This window comes from Phyllostomus discolor, chromosome 15 (assembly GCF_004126475.2).
Source record: "Phyllostomus discolor isolate MPI-MPIP mPhyDis1 chromosome 15, mPhyDis1.pri.v3, whole genome shotgun sequence".
NCBI classification, from domain to species: domain Eukaryota; kingdom Metazoa; phylum Chordata; class Mammalia; order Chiroptera; family Phyllostomidae; genus Phyllostomus; species Phyllostomus discolor.
Window position 1 is genome coordinate 2,136,718 of NC_040917.2, and position 16,120 is coordinate 2,152,837.

The following is a 16,120-nucleotide window of genomic DNA, read 5'->3' on the forward strand; positions in this document are numbered from 1 at the left end:
GTTTGTGTGCAGTGATAGAAGTCCCTCCCCTCTAGTCCTGCACCTGCATCTCACCCTGCCTCATGAACACCCTTCATCTTCACCCCTAGTCAGGCCAGTGGGCTTCTATCTGAATATGTGCTTCCCAGATAGTGTTTCTTTTTAATCTCGGATAAACAGTGGCTGCCAATCACTTTGTGCTTTTATTTTTACAGTATCACTGCAATAATTGAAAGGAAATCCTGATTCATGAAACTACAGGGATCAGCCTTGAGGGTATCATGTTGAGGGAAGAGCAGGTACAGAGAAGCAAGCACCAAATGTGCCCTCTTATGCCAGGACTCACAGACAGTCCAGATGCAGCAGCAGAGGGAAGTGTGGTGGTCGTCCTGTGGTGGTGGGGTGGGTATGGTGAGCGGTCTTCCCAGGGAAGAGGCATCCTGTGATGTATGGTGGTTAGGTTCCAGGGATCACTGTCCATCGCTGCACCTGAGGTTACCCAGCAGCACGTGCATTTGGTTTGTGTCAAGCGTAGATCTCATGTGGAGTTCTCACCACAACCAAAAAGGGCAGGTGGGATTTCAACTCCAGTGTGAGGGCATGAAGAGCTGCAAGGGCTTCAGTCCTAGTCAGAAGGCCGGCATTGGTTTTAAAAGCCCTACCATGACTGGAGATGGTCCTATTGGCACAGCAACAGTGAAGAAAAATTGACTCCAGAAATGGTGCTAACAGTGGGGACAGATAGACGACATAAACAAACTAAGGTCCATACCCTCCCTTCCTTGTCTCAGGAACACAATGGAAACTTCCCAGACAGACACTCAGCATTAAAGAGCAAGAATTCCATGTTCCAATCTCCTGGTCAGAGATTCCATTTCCAAAGGAGAAGACATCAGTGTCTTTGTTCAGCTACAAGGTGCTGGTTTCTGAGTTTGACCTCCCGGTAGGTGCCACCAGAAGACAGGACACATTCTGTCCACTCCACCAAACTCCTGGAATGGAGGCTGTGTCCACAAGACAGCACCATTAGGACCCTGGGTCCCTGAATGGCCCTCTTAACTCCCTGGCAGGGCTCACCCATCAGGGAAGGCAGTCCATGGAGACAGAATATCAGCACCCAACTCTGAGCACTCAGTCCTTACTGGGTGAGGAGTGAAGCTGTCTCTGTCCCCAAAGACAACTGAAAAAGCTCTGCCTCAGAGCTTTACTGGAAAAGGGCTGGGAATCAGCCATCAGGTAGATTTCCCCATTTATCCCCATTGTGATGATGTCATTTTCAGCAGCATGCAGAAGTACTGCAGGATTGGGTGTAGTGAAAAGCCGTTCCAGGAGAATGGGGATAAGTAGAGTCTCTTCACTGTTAGTGGGGATGTGAGTTGGTGCAGATACTAAAGAACAATATGGATGTTCCTCAAATAATTAAAAAACAGAACTGCCTCGTTACCCAGAAATTTCACCTCCAAGTAGGTATCCAAAGGGAACAATATAACTATAAAAGACTTATGTGTTGTTCCATGTTGATTTTCACAATGTATGCAGCAGCCAAGGCATGGACAAAGAAAGCATACATATGGCCCTGGGTTGTGTAGCTCAGTGGATTGAGCACAGGCTGCAAACCAAAGTGCTGTAGGTTTGATTCCCAGTCAGAGTACATGCCTGAGTTGCAGACTATGACCCCCAGCAACCACACATTGATTTTTTTTTTCTCTCTCTCTCTTTCTCCTTCCCGTCCCTCTCTAAAAATAAATAAATAAAATATTAAAAACAAAGAAAACATATATAATGGAATATTATTTGCCACAAAAATAGGAAAATCTGCCCCAGCCTGTGTGGCTCTGTGGATTGAGTGATGGCCTGTGAACCCAAGGGTTGCCAGTTTGATTCCAGGTCAGGGCACATGCCTGGGTTGCTGACCAGGTCCCCAGTAATGGGCATACAAGAGGCAACCACACACTGGTGTTTCTCTCCTTCTCTTTCTCCCTTCATTACCATCTCTCTAAACATAAATAAATAAAATCATTAAAAATGAAAATCCTACATTACTGAAATAGTAAATGGACCTTGAGGACATAATGGTAGTGAAAATAAGTGAGACGAAGAAGTAAAACATACAGTGTGATTTCACTTGTATGTGGATTAAAAAAAATTAAGAAGATCATATGTGTGATGAGGAGAAAATAGGTTGGGCAGGGAGAGCCTCGGGTGTTGATGATCTGATGGTATAAACTTCCAGCTGCAAGATAAGGAAGTCCTTAGGATTTAGTTGATGGCACGATGAGTACATTTAAAACTGCTCTATGGTGTGTGTGGAAGTTTGTATGAGATCAGATCCTAACAGTTCTCAGTACAAGGAAACCCACAATTACCTTCTTCTTCCTCTATATTCTTGTATTCTATTGTCTTCATTTTTACTTATTTGTGTCTACATGAAATGATGGGAGTTAATCGTCAGATATGTAAGTGAAGTCATCACATTGTCCATCTTATCCGTATGCAGTGTGGAGTGAACATATTTGACCACACCATCTCTCACAGATGTGGAAGCACACCGCTGTCAGGATTCTGAGAGGGGTGTGTTTCTCTGGGCTTTGTGTCTCCAAGGCTCACACATGTGCTTGCATCTGTCCACGTTCTCCTCTTTTTAGGTGGATGACATTTTGCAGAGTGGATGGCACAGGTGTTGCTTATTGAGTATCCTATTTCACCTTTCATTTTTATAAGAGTTCAGTTGCTGTAAACTGATGTTTTTGATGTTCTTCTGATCAGAAAAAGGCACAAGAAAGGAAGACAACAAACTTGTATGAATGAGGTTAACACATGATCACAGGAAATGGACAGGAAGCACCTGTGACCAGAGGCTGTGCTGTTAGGACAAATGATAATGATTTCCATAGTGTGCTGGTGGTCACCTGTCATGGTCTCCCATCCATCCTGGAAGCAGAAGGATACAGAGAAAAGGGAGGCGGAGACACAGCCTGTGTGATGGGGGCTGGGCTGATGTAGTTCCTGGGTCTGACCAGGACCAGGTCCACCTCCAGGTCACACCTGCCTCAGCCTGGACTCCCTGGAATGGGGACACACACCCCACCTCTGCACTGTGACTCTGAGGGAATAACAGATCCTGAGAGAATGAAGTTCAGGGGAATTCAAGGAGCAAGGGTAATGTGAGGTTCACAGAGGAGTCTCAAGGTCAGTTTCAGTCCAAGATGGCTGGCCTGAGACACAGGAGGAGCCCATGTACTATGGGAGCTGGAGTCAGAGCAAAGCTCTTGTGGATGCTCCAGTTCCAAGGCCATCAGACAGGAGGGTCACATTGGTCCCCTGAAAGCCTTTGCAATTGGGCAGGGCCCCCACATTAGGGAGGGAAGTCTGCCCCACCCAGTCCATTACTTTGAAACACAATCATGGAATCCCCCTAATAATGTTTAGACAAATATGAGGACACTACCAGTTAAGTGAAGTCCTAAATTAACTGCTAAATGATCCATGTATCCCACACTCTCAGGACACTCAGACCACCTTCCCCACACGTCATCTGCAATAGCTTCTTCATTATCTTCCACTAGGAGATTCATCTGCTGAATGAGGACTCGGGGGAAATGGTGGGTGAAGATCATGGGGGGACCCTATTGTGTTAGTTAATGACAAAGGCCAGAGCAAAACTCCACATAGTCCCTGGGTTTCACACTTTACATCTCACGGAACAAATGTGAACTGCACTCCTATGAGAATGGATCCAGTGCAGGATGTCTAACTCAGGACTCTGGGACCCTCCAGAAGCTGCAGTCCATGGAAGGAGGCAGCTCCTTTGGTGAAGTGAGAAAAATCACAGACAGTGGAAAATGACACTCAAGATGTATCATCCAGATCCCTGTCTAATCCCTGGTCTGTTCTTACCTGCTTGCTCATAGTCCCGGTTGCTGCACACCCCAGTGCCTGACGACCTCCTTTTCCCTTATCATTGCTGTTGCTGGGTGGACTCAGGAGTCTGACCTCAGGTTTTGAGGCTGGATGTCTGGGAGCTTCAAGTCTCAACTTCCCCATCACCATCTGCCCTCATATGGATGTGGTGAATTAAAAAAGCCTGAATGATTGCACCTTTGTCCCTGGTGGGAGAGTCAATCCACTCAAGCCCCAACCCAACATGAGATCCCTCACCCTCTGACCACAAAATCACTGAGGCAAGCTCCTGGTCTGCCTCCTTTAAGCTACTTCACCCCTGCTGGAGAGACCTGACTGGCCCGCCTGAGACCTCAGTCAAGTCAGAACAGAACTTCATCGGATCCTTCAGTGTGTGGGCACCATCAGACTCCACATCTGAAGCCAATTTGGGAGGTACCACCCTCGGTTTACACAGGGACTGCAGCCAACCATGCTGTGTGCACGGTGCTGGGACAGTGAGCACCCCCATCACCAGGCCTTCTCTCTCAGTACTGACCACTGCTTTGCTAGCTGGTGGCAGGGGAGCCCTGGGAGCTGCCATTTGCTGCTGAGTTCTCTAGTCTGTTGGTGCCCCGATCCTGATTCTGGAGAAGATGCAGAAGCAGATGTCAGATGAAGGGGAAAGCCAGGCTATAGAGTAACCCAAGGCTTAGCCTCCACCTTCCCCTCCTCCTGTAAAGGATGTTTTGATATCTGGGTCTTGAGCGCCCCCTTGTGTCCTGAGTGCCCCCTGCAGCACAGTCCCGCTGCCTCCTACAAGGAAGTTTGTGTATGGGTTCACCCTGACTTCCCCTCACTGTGTTTCTTGCACAGTAATACACAGCTGTGTCCTCTGTGGTCACAGAACTCAGTTTCAGGGAGAACTGGTTCTTGGAGCTGTCAGCAGTGATGGAGATTCGGTCCTTGAAAGCTGGGTTGTAACTTGTGCTCCCTGTCCAGTACCCCATCCACTCCAGCCCCTTCCCTGGTGATTGGCGGATCCAGCTCCAGTAGTCACTGCTGGTGACTGAGCCACCAGACACGGTGCAGGTGAGGGAGAGGGTCTGTGAGAGTTTCACCAGTCCTGGGCCTGACTCCTGCAGCTGCAACTGAGAAAGGACACCTGGAGACAAGGGACATCAGTTCCTGTCAATCATGTACAGTCACCACCATCCCAGAGACCTGTGTCCGACATGTGAGACACTCACCCTGGGGGGCTGTCACCAGGCACAGGAGGAGACCCAGCAGTCTCATCTTCTCTAGAGCACAGCTCTGCCTTCCCCAGAGACCTCAGCCCCGTGTGAGGAGAGAGTGATGAGCCCCAAAGCCCAGGGGAGCTTTTACCCTGGAGCTGGAGAGACATTTGCATGTGAGGGACTCTGTTCTTATAAGTGGGGAGGCACTGAGTTAGGTTCCTCTCTGGGCATCTCTTCTCCTGACCACATGCCCTGTATGACCTGAGACAAGATGACACCTGGGTTGTGAGTTTCACTGCAAATAGGTCTAAGATGGCCACACCCTTCTGCATCCAAAAGGAGATTTGGGGTCTCATCTGTTCTCTTATAGATATTGTACAGAATTCAATTTTGTCCAAACTCTTAAACATAAAACATGAAAGTATCCACAATTGGGAATAGCTTATAATCATAATTTTATGTTTAGTAATATGTTTGTTTCAAGTTAGTTATAAATGAGACCCTAATATAAAGGGCAATTTCTTCAGAGGCCCTGTTTTCAGTACTCAAACACCTGTGACCACTTTTATATGAGTGACTATAGAGGCTGGGTGGGGCCCCTTGTTCCTTGTTCTGTGAGTGTTACATTTATGTCCCAGGCTTACTGTGCTAAGTGTCCATTAAGGCGCTGAGGCCTGCAGCAGAGACCCCTCACAAATGACATCAGAGACAAGCACACTTGCTGTGCAGGAGATGAAAAACAAAGCAGCAGTACACCTCTCTATGGTGCAGTGCCATCCAATTACCGAACAGATGATGTGAGAGAATCATGGCTGATCCACATTCTAAGATTCTGGCACTAAGATTCCATTGTGTTCAGAGGGAGCAGAGTGGGAAGGGCCACACCCATAGGTTTCTCAGAGGCAAGGTCACTGTGCCCCTCAACGGAACCCTCTCCATCTCCAGCCTCCCTGAGATGACTGGTCCCTGTAGCTTGAGGCTCCTGGGCTCCTGCTCTACATGGAAATTCCTCTATATTCAGGATACAATATTTTCAGACATAGCATTTGAAAATATGTTCTCCACTCTATGCTGGTCTTTTCATTCCCTTAATAGTACCTGGGTGGGGCACAGGATTTGGATTTTGGCTACATTTTTAAATATATATCATGCATTTATTTTTAGACAAAGGAGAAGGGAGGGAGAGAAGGAAAGAAACATTAAGTATTATAGCCTTTTGTTCGCCTCCTGGTGGGTACCTGGCCCATAACGCAGGGATATGCCTCGACTGGCAATCAAACTGCCCACACTTTGGTTTGCAGGCCAGCCCTCCATCCACTGAGCCACAGCAGTCAGGGCTAATTTTAGCTATATTTAATTCATCAATATCTTACCCCAATGTTTCATCTCCATATTCACTAGACAGCTCACTCTCACCGAGATTAGGTCCTGCATTCCCTGACATTTGTATGAAGAATGCAGTTCCCCTGTGATTGTGGAGAGGAGTAGCGATGCTGATTCACAAACGATGAGAGTCATGTGCAGAGAAGCTCACTGCCCGACAGGTGCTCCACAGACACCAGGGAAACTTCCTTCAGAGTGAGGTCCCACTGGGTGCTCATCTCTTTGATCATAACTAAAAATGCAGGACAGGAATAGCCGGTCACTCTTATCCCACTTTCAGTTGTCTTTCAAGTTGCTATTAAAAGGGATGAACATTTTCTCCAGAAGTCATTTTAAATCCGAAGCATCTCATTGAGCATGTCTGCCATTGCCACGCCCTGCATCCACAGTCTCCTCTGCACTGATGCACACATGCAGCTTTGTGGGCAACAAGAGACCAGGCATCCGACAGTGGTCCCATGAGATCCTGGTGGGGCCCAGGATCCCTCTCAGCTGGGACATCATTGCTGCTGCAGTGGGGTAGTTCCTCACGTTGCTCACAGGTGTGTGCACTACTGGTGGTCATATAAAACAACCTACTGCACTTCAGAGTCATGTTACAGCACAACCTGTGCAGTCACAGTGGTGGCTGATCCCTCCACCCAGGTGTGGGGAATGACACTGTGATGTTCACACAGGATGGGACTGTCCAACTCTGCATTTCTCAGACCCTATTCAGCCCCTGGCTGTGTCAGCCTTGCTGTAAATATAACCCCAATTAAAGCACAGTCCATGAACACCCATTTTTTTTTGCTTTAATTAATCAAGATGTTCCTTGTACCTGAGCCCCTGCCTCTAAATTATTGGGAGGTCAGTTCCCCTGATTCTTTATGTTGGAAGTTTTATAATTCTGGCAGTCATATTATTATTGCGAAGTAAATCTTTGTTGCATCTTCTTTTTCAACTACTTATAAAATACACATATTTATTACATTCTTACATTTTGTGCTTTTCTGTGAATTTTTTTAAATGAATCCCTCAAATACAAAACTCACTACAATTTTGGGTGGGAAGTAATGTATTGACTTTCTCCATCTCTGATTTCTGGGTCAGTCCTAGTTCACACTGGCCTCCTCCGAGGTCACATGTAGCCTGTTCCTTTGACCTGCGTTGATCCCTCTAGCAATGGCCCTGTGTCTTGCTCATTGTGGTTGTTGACATGTCTCTTCCAAATGGTACAAAGTCCTCAATTTTATCTGAAAATATAAAATGTGTGATGCACTGGATTTCTGGAAATGCTTGAAAAGGGTTTCAGCGAGAATCTGCATCTTCCTTGGGTCATCAGGGTAAGCCCAGGCTCATGAACCCTCATTGAAGGGTCTCATCCTCACCATCCTCTGTTACCCATGGAAACCCAAGCCAGGTCACAGAACCACAGTAGCTGGAGATGCAGAGGGCATGGGGGTGAGGTCAAGCACCTCTCATGGATCTGTGCTTCGCTCACTCTGCACCATCCCACTGTCCATAGAGACCCCCAGTGCCAGGCAGGAATGGCCAGCGACTGAGGGTGCCATGGAGTGGAGGACAGTACACTCCACACCAGGATGAGGCTGATATTGTTCTCAGTTCCCCACTCAGGAGGGGCCCAATGTCAATGCCACATCCCTTACTGAGGGTTGCACCCTCTCCGTGCCGCCGAAATGAGGCCCTGAGTGTGGAGGGCCAAGCGGGATAATGTGTGTCAAGGGAATTGGAAGCAGGCCTCGGGTTCAGCACAGCTGCCCTATCCCACAGAAGACTGCCTGATAGATTGTTGTAAGGAAAGAATGACTTGGCTGCTTGCTATATCACTGCGCCAAGATGGAGCAGCAAATGTGCTTAAAAATAAAATGTAGCTAGTCTTGTGATTTGTCTTTCTCGTGCTCTTCTTTGAAGCTGGCTCAAGAAATACAGACTGATTTCACCAATAAACAGTTCCCTCCTCTGCATCCCAGAGAAGGGACTTCACCTGGCCCTGCTTTCACTCTGTCTCTTTATTTCCTAATCCCCATTTGCCTTCCCTCAGGACCTGACTGATCTAGCCGTGCTGGTCACAGCACTGAGGGAGCCAAGACCACGGGGAATGTGAGTTGTGTGAGCAGAAGTGGGAAGAGCTCGTGTTCACTGGGTGACATCTGGGCAACTCTGGATCATACCAACAAAGAGAAAATTCTTCAGTTCAATATGAAGGATTCCTACCCACTTTTATTTTTCCAACCTGTCAGAAACAGTGTTTCATTTTATTCTTATTCACAAACAAAAATGTTGTCAGGTAACATTGCTCTGGACTGCTCAGTGCCCCCTTGCCTGTACAAGATGGGCTAACAGCACAGTCCACCCTCTCAATCCAGTATGAACTCTGACATAAAGGTTGAAATACATAGTCCACTGAGCCTTGCTTGCTTAGGGAAACCTGCTTCTCACTCCTGCAGGACCAGGCCCACTGCACCCTGTAGGAAAAGGGAAGGTGAGATGATGTGGGCAGACTTGTGTTATCCTACCTGCACACTCTTCCATGTCTCCACCCCCAACCCCCAGGACAGTGGGTACCTTGGATTGGTTATAAAATGAAAATATTTTTAATTAAAAAAAAACATTTTATTTATTTATTTGTGGAGTGCTGGAAAGGGTAGGGAGAAAGAGAATGAGAAAAACATCAATGTGTGTTTGAGTCTTCTGTATCCTCTCCCCTGGGCCTGGCTGTCAACCCAGTATGCTGCAGCACTGAGCTACACCAGCCAGGAAAATTGAAAATATTTTCTTAAGGAGATTACACACGCATACACACACACACACACACACACATGAATGAATATGACTAAAGATATATCGCGCGTGTATCTATATCTATAGCTACATATCCCCTTATCTTAAAATGTGTGGATCAAGGTTATAAAAAATTCCCAACATACTATAAAGTTCTGATATAATTTCATTTGTAATTTTAAGATACTTTAAGAGTTTCTTACAGAAAACCACATCTCTCTGTCAATCACATTATAATCAGATCTATATTTAGGTCAATTTAAGTTCCTATTTTTGTCATTTAGGAACAGTCATTGATTTATCCTCATGTATTTGCACATATTTTACACTTTCAGAAAGATCCATGTAAATGATTATGGCACTCTAAATGTGGTATTGCTGAGAAAAAAAAAATCAGATCACATTTTTGAACAGGACAAAGATTACTAGAACTCTATGGAATTACTGGATTAGTACAAATAGTGGTAAATAATCAGCACAAATAAATTTTATTATGGAACAGAATGAACTGAATATGACTGTAGTTTTGTACTTTAGGTGTATATCATGAAGCAGAGAGTTTCACTCCTTATGCTTTGAACTCAAACATCTGGGGTATACTAGCAGGGCTTATAACTGAGCAGAACTGGATTCAGAGGGCTAACATGTACATTTCATCCCTGGTTCCCATGGGATCTTTGGTGTTAGAATCCAGTCATGCCTGCCACCTGCATTATGACCTGGTTTTCTGGGGAGACTTACCAGCCCCTTTCAAAGCTTGCTCTCATGGGCTAGCTATAATCTCTGAAACCACAGTGTGGTCCCCAACAGTGTTGACTTCCTCAGTCTGCACTTCCCCTGTGAGTCCCAGTACAATCAGGTGTCCTCTGAGGCCACATGCACTCTGTCCCACTGACCTGTGTCTGTCCCTCCAGCAATGCCAGTCGGTCTTGTTCACTGTGGGTGTTGACACATTCCTCTAAAATGTAAAAAGCCCTCAATTATATGTGAAAATACAGAAAATGTATGAAGAGATGTATTTTTGGAGGTCCTAGAAAGGGCTTCAGACAGAATCTACATCTTTCTCGGGTCATCACTGTAAATCCCAGATACACAACTTGGTCGAAGGTGCTAACTCTCTGTCTTTACTTCCCAATGGGAACACAATCCAGGTCACAGAACCTTGGGGGGCAGAGATGCTGTGGACCTGGGAGTGAGGTCCAACACATCTCATGGGTCTGTGCTTCACACTCACCCTGCACCACACTGTCATGCTCAGTGATCCCCAGTGCCAGTCTGGAATGGCCACTGAACAACTGCACCATGGAAGGGAGTGAAACAGTCCACCCCAGGACACGACAGAACTTGTTCTTGCTTCCCACTGAGGAGGACCCCAGTGTCAATTCCACATCCCTTACTGAGGCCTGCACCTGCTCTGCCCTGGAGAAACAATGCCCCAAGGGAGGTGAGAACTGATGAAACGTGTCTTGTGTGAACAGAAGAGGGTAGAGCTCACCTTCACTGTGTAACATCTGGGCAACTCTGGAACATGAGAATGAAGAGCAAATGTTTCAGCTCAGCAAGAAGGATTCCCACCTGTTTTTATCTTTCTAACATGTAAATAACGATGTTCCATTTTATACTTATTCCTAAACAAAAATGCCATTAGGTAATCTCCCTGTGGTTTCTTCTGTGCACCTTCAACTGTACAAAAATGGGGTAAAAGCACAATCTACCCTCTCAATCCAGTATGAACTCTGACATAAAAGTTGAAATACATATTTCACTGAGCCTTGCTTGCTTAGGGAAACCTGGTTCTCACCCATGCAGGACCAGGCCCAGTGAATCCTGTAGGAAATGAGAAAGTGAGGTGATGTGAGGAGAGTTGTCTGGTCCTACATGCACACTCCTCCATGCCTCCTTCCTCAACCCCATGCACAGTGACAGAGTCTGTGAAGAAGAAATGTCCTTGGGTCCCTTGTGGTGAGTGTGAGAACATGTTCATGATTCCTGTACTCCAGTCCTCACACATTTATCCTGTCATGTGCACAAAACGCATATTTCAACACGTCATTTCAATTCCCTTCAACCAAGACTATGAAGATGGTACAGAGAACAGTGAGTCCATATGACATGGTGCATTTTGCTCATTGTCAGATCCTATGGGCAGAAAAGTGTCTCCCTCAACAGGAGAAAATGAAAGTCACCTGTCTCTGTGGTACTGTGTCTGCATTGAATTCCTATCCCGGACCTTGAGCAATGGCACCTGTCACATCATCTGTGAAGCACAGAAGAGAGAAATCATCTGCTTCTTTTAGAAATCACTTACAGCCCCCTGGGATCACAAGAAATAGCTGGACCTGCCCATGCTAAGCCATGAGGACTGTTCCCCTAGGGCATGAGTCTGATGGCCAGCTGTTGTCTCTGTTACTGGCAGATAGCACAGTGGATTCTGTCACTTGGCTACTACAAGGATGTAAGAGGAATATATTGGATTGAGCCTATCACACCTTGCACAAGCTCCCCCTGCAAATTCACCACAGGGCCCCAGGTGGCCACTTCAACAGGGGCACCAAGAAGACCCCTTGATGGCTCCTGTTTCTTGGGGGTTTCTTCCAATGGGCTATGGCACATCTTACTCCATGTGCTCCTTATACCTCAGTGTATTCTGTAAGCTTGGGATCCATTTGATCATCTTTATAGTACCTAGGTTTCCACTACTATCCTCTTGACCTATGGCCAGGACACTGGGCAAAACCTATGTGACCCTCAGACCCGAGCACTGTGACTGTTCATTCCACTCAGGGAAAACAGCATGTGATTCAGCTGACTGGATTGATTTGTTCTTACCTTATGCCCCAGTATATTCCATTACTTACAGCTGTGGCCTACCACACAAGAGCCTTTCCATCCATCTAAATGTGCTACCTGTAATACAAGCAGTGGCTTTTTTATATTCACTTATTTGTATGTGTGTATGAGTATATGTGTCTATGTATGTATGTATGTATTTTTAGAGAGAGGGTAAGGGAAGGAGAAAGAGAAGGGCAGAAATATGCAGGTGTGGTTGCATCTTGTGTGTCCCCACCAGAGATTTTGCCCACAACCAAGACATGTACCCTGACTGGGAATCAAAACAGTAACCCTTTGGTTTTCAGGCTGGTGCTCAACCAACCAAGCCAAATCAGCCAGAGAAAACAAGCAGCATCTTGATGATCATTGGGAAGATGTTCAAGAACCAGTAGCCATGTGACAACAGGAGACAACGGAACCTTGTTGGGGACTGCCCTGCCTGGTATCAGAAGCTGTAACCCCCGCCAAGGCTAAGGCTGAGGGAGTGGCCTTGGACCATAAGCCAGAAAGGAGACAAAAGCTAATCTCCCTGGCAGGAATGATGCTTCTGCTGCTTCATTCATAACTGAACCCCAGTGCTTGGTTGGTTAGCCAATAATGGTAAGATTCCCCAAGGGGGGAACAGCCTAAGACAGGCACAATCACATGGGAGGCCCCCAAGAAAGGACTTTGGGGTCCACAGCAAAAGGGGACGATGGACCCTCGCTCCTCGGCTTTGATATAGCCTGAGTCCTCATCCTCTGGGAGAAAATATCCTTATCTCTTGGTTTATTTAGTTCCCTTGCCCCACCTAAGCCTGAGACAATGACAGGGTTGTGCAGCTCTTTGCTGAAAAGGGTGGGTTCCCTGGGTGATCAGGCCTAAGAAAGAACAGGTAAATTCCTGTGAAACCTTCTTTGTTTAGAATGTTCTCAATTGAATGATAAGGGTCCAAGGAAGAAGTAAGTTTGTTCCTCAGAGTTTTACAGCTCTTTGACCCTGACTCAAAATAGGCCCTCAGAGTTCCTTGTTATCTATTGTTTGATCCTTACTTCCTGGCAATGAGCAATGAGCTTTACCTGAATTCTTCTGCAAACAAAACCAATAAAAAGCCTCTCTGGAGGCAGACGGGACACTCGACCCACCAGAGGGAGTGGCCATTTTGTTCCTACTTCCCACCAGGACCTGGTTGTCTCTGTGTATACTTTTCTCACGTGTTGACAAGCCATCCACAGCGTTCCACTGTCACTGCTGGTTGGTGATTGTATCAGAACCCCATGTTCTCCTGTGTCAATCATGGAGGAGGAGATCTCGCAGATCAAGAACATGAACAGCTGCCCCTTGCATTCACCAAGTGGTATACCACAGTGCAAATCATCCCCATTTTAATACAGAGACATTGTAGTGACAGGTGTCCTTAAGGAAGTGCTTGCCTTTCTACTCAGAACTTGATGACTATTTTAGGTTCCAAATTACTTTATGTTCTTCAGTCGTACGGGATTCTCCATGCTAGCTAGTATTCTCTACCAGGCATTCCTGCACCACCACATTGGGGAGTTTCTCTTCTAAAATCCCAGCACTTTCCAAGAGTGGACTCATGTACCTTCTTCACACTCTCCAGTCTAAATGAGGCAAAGTGTAGGTGCATACTCAGTCATGTCCTAGTGTGGACATTAGTGGCTAAACACACTGATAAGGGCATCAGAGATGAGATTTAGGACACCACTGGTCATTGCTCAGGCTTCTTTTTAAAGGGGTTAGTCATGAAGGAGCTGTGTTGATGTTCCATGTGTGGGCTCCTTGTCCTCCAAATACAGCAACCTGGAAGGTACTGACTTTTTTCTTAATTCCAGGGACAGACATGAGCATATGTTTTATTTTCACTCTTGAGAGAGTGTCGCAGGTGACTCTGAACTGTGATCAATGAGAAAGTACCGTTTCCACAGGACCTTGGACCTGTGCTGGATTTATGAAGCATGTGTCAGTTATGTGGGCTCCCATGTCATTTAAGTCACTGCATGTTTATCCTGTGTGCTGATCTTTCCATCACGATGTATTATCACACTTGGGACCTGCATCAAGCAAGCATCCTTCTAAAAAAAATTTTCCCTAATATATTGAATCAAGTCAGTATCTATTGGTTCAAGATTGGACTTCACAAACTTTCCACATGAAAGGAAATTGCATTGAGTTTTGTCCAAGATCAAAATGTAGGAAACAAACAAACAAACAAACAAACAAAAACATTTGCAAGATCACTCACTGTGTGTCTTGGATGCCCCCTGTTGTCAGGAGCACACCCTGCATCTCAGCCCTTCTTTCTCCCTAGGGGAGGTTTTTATCAAGGCTCATGCTGACTTCCTCTCACTGTGTATCTCTTGAACAGTAACAAATGGCTGTGTCCTCAGTTTTCAGGCTGTTCATTTGCAGGTACAGCGTGTTTTTTTCCATTGTCTCTGGAGGTGGTGAATCGACCCTTCACAGAGTCAGCATAGTATGTGGTACCACCATTACCATTGATAATTGATACCCACTCCAGCCCCTCTGCTGGAGTGTGGCAGACCCAGTGCATCCAGTAGCTACTGAAGGTGAATCCAGAAGCCACGCAGGAGACTCTCAGAGACCCCCCCAGGCTGCACCAAGCCTCCTCCAGACTCCACCAGCTGCACATCACACTGGACTCCTGCAAACACAAAGATATGGTCAGAAACCTTCCTCAGGCCCACTGTTTCTCTCAGTCATATCACCTCACATACCCAGTGTCTGTCATTCTCCATAAATTACCTCTCAAAATTGCAACAAGGAAAACCCAGCTGACCCCAAACTCCATGGTGAGAGGTCTGTGTCCTGTCTTGAGCAGGGACTGGGGACACCTAGGATTCCTGTGCTGGGCTCCTGTTCCAGAGCTGCAGGGTCAGGGCTGGGCTGCTTTTAAAGAGCAGAGCAGCCCTATTTGCATGCCCTCCTACTATATAGGGAGCTCTGGGTTACACTGGGGATGATGTCCCATGTGTGAGTTGTCCCATGGCACGTGTCTGTTAAGAATTCCTCTGAAGCCTTGGACATTTTGGAGAGTCGACCTGTTACCAAGACGTTGTGGGTTTGTTCCCAGGTCTGGGCACATATAACTCCTGGTCAGGGTGGAGACAGGAAGTACCAATCAATTGGTCTCTCTATTTTCTTTCTTTTTCTATCTCCCTTCCTTTTCCCCTTTGTTTCTCTCTAAATGGAATGAAAAAAATGTCTACTATTGAAGATAAAAATAATAAAATAATAAATAAAATAAGTACATCCTATATTTTGAGCTGTGCACTCCCCACTGAGCCAACTACTCCAGGAGGTATGTGACTTACAAGAGTAAATTGTCATGAATGGAGAGATGTAAAATTAGAGATGCCTTTGAGAGTCACCAGCAATGAACACAGAAAGAGAATTTCACCCTCACAAACATAGAGAGAAATAAAAGTACAGGAGATTCATGTTCAGGAGACTCAAAGTTTCATCATTACCATTTCTTCTACAAAGTAAGCATAGTATGGACTAGAACAGGGTGTGCCAGGAGAGTTTGTGGACCTTGTATTGAAAGGGACTGTGTATGTGTGTATGATTGGGAGACAGAAGTGTGAAGTCCACAGCACAGTAGTCTGTTCTCCTGGGTTATGTTCCTTCAGTGAATATGAAGCAGTCTTACTGAGTTGTATTTTGTTTCCATTATCTGGACTCTGTGGTAAAATCAGGTTCTAACACTGGGAACACTGAGGAAACTCAGACCTGAGTAGATCTGCCTAGGCGAAGATGTAGGTAGAGATTGTGAAGTAAATATATTAAAATTAAAGACATTTCATTATGGAAAAACTTGATGCCAATCACTTATGCAAAATAAGAGAACTTAAATAAAATTATAATTGATGTGAAGAACACCATTTTTCTTACATTGATTACAGAGAGAATAAATCATTTAAACAACCTTCCCTTTCTGAAGCAGGTGGATCTAACTTTCTACAAAACTGGTCAGCTGTGGACCTTCATCCTTACTTTCACCATCT

General features: G+C 45.9%; 1 gene segment (V, D, J or C); it reads right to left on the bottom strand.

Moving 5' to 3' along the window:
* The window catches only part of LOC114489635, a 32,638-nt gene that overhangs the window by 3,879 nt on the left and 12,639 nt on the right, over positions 1-16,120 (bottom strand). The window contains 1 exon segment of the V gene segment in view: positions 7,300-7,307. Within this exon segment, the coding sequence occupies positions 7,300-7,307 (8 nt within the window).